This window comes from Perna viridis, chromosome 11, assembly GCF_037379345.1.
Source record: "Perna viridis isolate PV_CMFRI_1.1 ecotype Kerala chromosome 11, ASM3737934v1, whole genome shotgun sequence".
In the NCBI taxonomy this organism is placed as follows: domain Eukaryota; kingdom Metazoa; phylum Mollusca; class Bivalvia; order Mytilida; family Mytilidae; genus Perna; species Perna viridis.
This window is the reverse complement of record NC_142455.1, coordinates 2,231,385-2,236,977: the sequence shown is the minus strand read 5'-3', so window position 1 is coordinate 2,236,977 and position 5,593 is coordinate 2,231,385. Positions and strand designations below refer to the sequence as shown.

Sequence of the window (5,593 nt, the reverse complement as noted above, 5' to 3'; positions counted from 1 at the left end):
TTATCTGTGTACTACAAGTGAAGTATTATGAAGTATTGCTTTTCTTGGGTTATCCGTTTTTCTTGTGGTACAACCAACCCATAAAAAGCCCATAACATCAACGGACAGGCTAAGCGGAAACTTTATATGCAGCTCACTGACCTGATGACAGTAAACCAAAGCCCCTGTCTGATTCAATACATGTATACAGTTGTTGTCGCAGTCAGCAATAAGAATCAGACCACTGGTGGTTACTGTTATGTCTCTTGGGTAAAACATATCATCACCAGACTGTTGTTTATCCCCACCCGTGTAGACCCATTTATTCTGACCCCCTTAGTCAAGTGTCACCACCCTTATAAGAGCTCCGTATGTCACTAGCTTAGATATTGTCATTACTTGTTGTAATTCTCCTTGGCCTCTGATTGTCTCGGTCATTTTGATACGTATGGATTATCGTCCCTCTTATTATTCATGACAATAACTTTTCTGATGCTGTTGGTTTGCTCTCACTCTACTGCACTCCATTTACAAAACAAGTCTTGACACTCCTGTTTCTGAACCAACCTCATCATTATATAGACTTGCTGCCATCATTTTGGATATTGGTTTCCACAGACTCTTTAAACCAGTTTGTGTGAAAACTTAAGATGAAGAAAAACGATAATTTCTTCCACTACCGTTTGTTCCTGGTTCTTGTTATAACAAACTTACCAATATTTCTTTATATATACATTGACATGTACTCCCACAGTCAATAATGGAGAGAAATCTTTGTATGATTTGATTGTTCCATTTGATTTGATATAAGAATGTTTCTGTTGTCCAGCAGAGCCAATTCTTGCACCCAGATATTTCCTTTTTTACTGTCATAATATTATCCGTTATCTCCACTTCCTGCAGTTTCCATTTATCTTGACATTGTCATCTACAGAAACTAAATCAGTAACAATGGGCAAGTCAGTCCCATAGGTTTTTATTAGTTGTAGAATATCAACTTCATTTAACTCATCAAAGATCCTACTCAAGTCTAAATTTTGTATTTCCCCAGTAAAAAAACTTAACACTTGGTACAGTAATCCTGCTTTTCTTCTCCGGTAACTTCCTTTTGGATATTACGTCAGATGCTTCCCAGGACAAGAGTTTTTGATCCAATTCACATCTCATCTTCTTCAAGTCATCTTCTCTTTCTGAATGTTTGAAATAGTGTTCTGAATTTGAACCTGTGTTTGTTTATATATGGAGTCACATTTCTGGAGCAGATTTTGAGTGTATTTTGTTACAGCATCTTTCAAAACCTTTCCTTGTGCTTTTATTTTTCATTGGTTTTACCATATTATTTCTTACTGTCAGCTAGTAGTTTCTTTAGTTTTATACTTTCTGATTTGAAGAAATGGAATATAATTGAAATTTTTTTCTTGAAAGTTTTTTATCTTGGAAAATTTGTCCTCGTTAATTTCCTGCATGTCCAGATGTTCATGTTCTGAATGAAGCCGCTTATAACATTTAAATCAAACTGCCTGTTCACACTGACAACAATACGATATACATTTTTGACCTTAATGGACTCTACATGTCATGTGATCAAGGTCGTACTGACGATACAAAGCAGCCATGTTTTCCTTCCCATGATCCTTTATGTTGACTATTTCGTGTGATTTTGAAGATACTTTTTTTGAATGAATTCTATAATTAGAACAAAGTTGACACAGAAACAGTTTACAACTGATACAGTTCCAGTTCTAATGACTTTGCACAAAACTGGCATGTCGCTGGAGCCTGCAGGGACACTTCTGATTCTGCAGAAGCCATTTTATTATCCCAGAAGAATGATGACCTCTTCTAAAAGTGAAAACGAAAATGAAATACTTGAACATTGTTTTAATCAGGCAGAATTATACAAACAGAAACTCAAATGCCAAAATTTTGCCGACCGTTTGGTGCATTTCAGATTTGTTTATTACAGTTTTGGACTATTTGTTATTTTCTTAATAGACTGTTAGATTTGTTTAGCCATGTTTGTGGCTGATTCAGAGTTCTGTTGAGACAGATTTACCTTTACGTAGTTTAAATTTTATTTTATTTTATTTTTTTTTTTTTTTTGCTGTTTTAAGGGTGATGGACATTAAAGTCGATCCTCTTAATTATTCATGGATTAATGTTGTTTTTATTGGGATATTCTCTTTTTTATGTTAATGTTTCAGTTTTCTATTGAAAAGAAAAATGATATAAAGACAAAAAATTTAAAATATATTGAGTTGGATCATAGTATGTAATTACAAATTTTTCGACAAGGGAAACCTTTACGACCACTAAATTTATCTTATGAATATTTTTCTTTCAATTCATACCAAAATTAGCTGTGTGATAGGTAGGTGCATCAAAAACCTTAACGGAAGGCTTTTGCCAATATGGCGCTCGATTAGGAAGAAGTCATCTGTAATATTCCATATCAAAACTTTTAAACTTTTTAACTGTTGTTAATTGTCTGTTTATTAGCACTTTTTCTCAAATATCTTTGTTGAAATAGAATCATCTGCTGAACGGCCGCATGAATGACACAATCATGACTTATTATATTAATAAATATGTTAATGTCCTAGAAAAGAAATGTAAATAATTTCTTTTTTAGACTCCATTTGTGGAAACCATTGTAATATTCTTTGATCACTTTAACTTTTCTCATTCTTTTCAACTGTCAAACAGTTCAGAGCTGTATCAAGCTTGAATTGTGTCAATATTTGCAGATTTTGATCAGGGTACGTCTTCTGTGGTTTTATCTAGCTGCATTCTGTGAGTTAGTTTTTCATGATGGGAATAATGTTGAGATTTTAATTTAAGTGATTTCGTGAAGTGACTAATGTATTCTAAGAAAAAAAAATGCCATACTCTATTCAAAGAAAAAAATGTCGTACACTTATGCTCGAATTTATATGACATTTTAAGCCTGTTACACACAATAGACTATATAATGAAACCTGTCTAAATTGATCCCTAAAAAAAAATTAACAGAAACCTGTCTAAATCAGACACTTTTTATTTCATTATTAGACAGTTTAAGTAGCACTCCAGCTAAGAATCATGCAAAATATGATTCATGAGTAAAAAGCCTTCATATTTTTATTTTTGATATTTTGTTTGTACTCCCTTGGTATACAGAAATTAACATTCTGTTTTTCACATATCCCTTGTTCTTAGGAGATAAATAGTATATACAATGCACTGTATATTTCAAAATTAAGGGAGATATAACTCCGTAAATGACGCTCAAATACAATAGAATCTTTTGGATTCTCAATGTTGATTATCTCCTAAGAGTAGGCTAATTTGAATGAATAATAACACATTTCATATTATAGACCTATAAAATAACTTAATAACAAAAATAAAAAATATGTAGCCTTCTTTTAGGGTGTATCACATTTTTCAGATTTTGCATGATTTTTATAAAAAAAAACCTACTACTTAAATATATGTCATACCTGGGTAACCCACACACTTGTTTTAAAGGTGTTTGGTTTACACATTTTCACTTGTTTGGGTTTAGTTACATGTTAAGCTATAATGATGACGACCAAATCTCTAGTGACATGATGAACACTTTTATAGCGCATACAATAGTGATGTTCAGAAGATAGAGTTGGTCAACTGGACCATTGGGATACTACAAACAGTTTTATAGGTATGAAAAGTTTAACAATTGCATTAAATACCATGTTTTCTGGAAGAACTATTATTTCTAAATTTAATATATACCAGTAATATTCTTTATTGTTTCCAGAGGAACCAGACAGGAGAATGTAATGCAGTATTTACATTAGTGCCCCTAGAAACTAAGGAAGGATATGAAAAACTGAAACGAAAGACTTCATTCAAACAATGTATGACTTTGTGCATGACATAGTTTTTCTTCTCTCACTATGGAATCTTTTACTCATGAAAATAATGTGAAATTCATGTAAAAATATCGCATGAAAATCATGTGAGAATAAATTAGCCTATTTAGAGAAGAACCTGTCTTTTTTAGGATTTTCTTTTGGTGTTATAATTTTGGCTTAGACAGGTTTGAAGCTAACTGGTGGTGGATAATTATAAATCCCATAATATATATATATTAAAGTACTTTTTGTTCTGTAAAGAGTATTACCAATTCGAGTAAACCAAAAAAATTCAAAGCATTGGTCAGTTAATGTGCAGTTAATGTATTTATCCCATCTTCAATCACTGAAAAATTCATTGTAGTCATTACAAGATATGAATTCAGAGCAAGATTTATCAGCGTTGTATAAAGGGTAGAAAAGTAATCATTTTCACAGAATCATACAAATGTGGACGTTATAAAGTAGATCTAATACTTCAGATGAACTTTTAACACTCAAAAACTAGTTTATACCATTTTTTTCAAAACATTTATTACAACATTTTGTTTTCAATAGTGGTTAAACTACAGGTTAATAATTTAGAAATATTGTTAGTAGAGCATTTGGTAGAAGACGAAATAAAACGTGATTTGAACAGCTTTTTTTGATCCAGTATAAAGTCTGAAAGGGTAATGTGATCGGTATTAGTACACAACAAAGGAGTTGATTTATGATGTTCTTTAGTTACTTTACTCGGTAAAGCATTTCTGAATTGGAGAGTACCCGAGTCAGTTATTTCGTTCGAAACAACTTCGGTATAAAATCTATCGCATACAAAAACTACATTGTTAGGCGCTTTATCCGCATATGAAAAAAACAGAATTTCTTTTCTAGATCTTTCATTTTTTTCTTAGTCTAGAAATTGGTAGTTGACTGTCAGGATTATCTGTGGAAATAGTTTAATTTCAATTTTCAAACTTTTTATATGTTTTTTTTTTAGCCACTTTACCGATAATGCTATGTTTTTATTATTCTGTCAACTTGTAGATAATGTTCAATTAACGAGATTTCTTCGCTCATACATTATCTGTTCAGCTGAATGGCATTTTATTTTGTAAGAAAGCAAAAGTGTTTATCAGTTTGACTTGTCAATTTCATGTCCCTTCCTGAATATTTGTTCAAATAAAGTTTTGTTTTATCATGGGAATTTTGTAAACAGCTAAATAGAAAGGTTTTCAGGAACTCATATCAGTTAAAATTATATCAATTAATGAAATCAATTCTTCAAAAAATGAGTTGTTTTTGTTTTCTTTCTTATTAACTATTTAAAGAGTAATCAAGGGAACCAAAGTTATAGGGGTAATCAAAGAGTAATCAAGGGAACCAAGGTTATAGCGGTAATCAAAGAGTAATCAAGGGAACCAAAGTTATAGGGGTAATCAAAAGAATGTAATCCAGGAACAAAGACTAGACATGGAAAACAGACATACACAACAAAGAACATAATGTAACTAAAATCATACATATAAAGTAACAAAAGCAAATGAGCAACTCGGACTACACTAAAAAAGTGGGAGCATGGACCAGGTGCACCGGTATGGTAAGCGTCTTCTGCTTTTCTACAAACACACGCCGAGTTGCTCATAAAAATCAAGTCCAGGGTAGACAAACTAGAAAAGGAAAACAATGACCCGTTGAATAAATCAGTTGTCGTGGTACAGATGGATACACCATAACGATCCATGAGTTCATGT

The 5,593-nt window shown here is 32.0% G+C and overlaps 1 protein-coding gene across 1 annotated transcript; it reads right to left on the bottom strand.

Annotated features, from left to right (window-relative positions):
* Window positions 1-3,506, bottom strand: LOC148602295 (uncharacterized). Its single transcript, XM_088553265.1, has 4 exons — window positions 3,462-3,506; window positions 1,543-1,721; window positions 714-819; window positions 1-270 (listed from the first exon to the last, which is right to left on the bottom strand). The coding sequence occupies exons 1-4, from the start codon at window positions 3,504-3,506 to the stop codon at window positions 1-3; spliced, it is 600 nt and encodes a 199-aa protein (XP_088409391.1).
* Window positions 3,507-5,593: the final 2,087 nt, after the last annotated feature.

Excerpts from the sequence above, each read along its gene's own strand:
- LOC148602295 (XM_088553265.1), bottom strand. The coding sequence starts at position 3,506 with ATGTGTAAACCAAACACCTTTAAAACAAGTGTGTGGGTTACCCAG. Across the intron at positions 1,722-3,461 it reads CAAGTGTGTGGGTTACCCAG|AACTGGAACTGTATCAGTTG; the intron begins GTATGACATATA and ends CAAAGTCATTAG. Across the intron at positions 271-713 it reads CTGTGGGAGTACATGTCAAT|TCTGGTGATGATATGTTTTA; the intron begins GTATATATAAAG and ends GATAAACAACAG.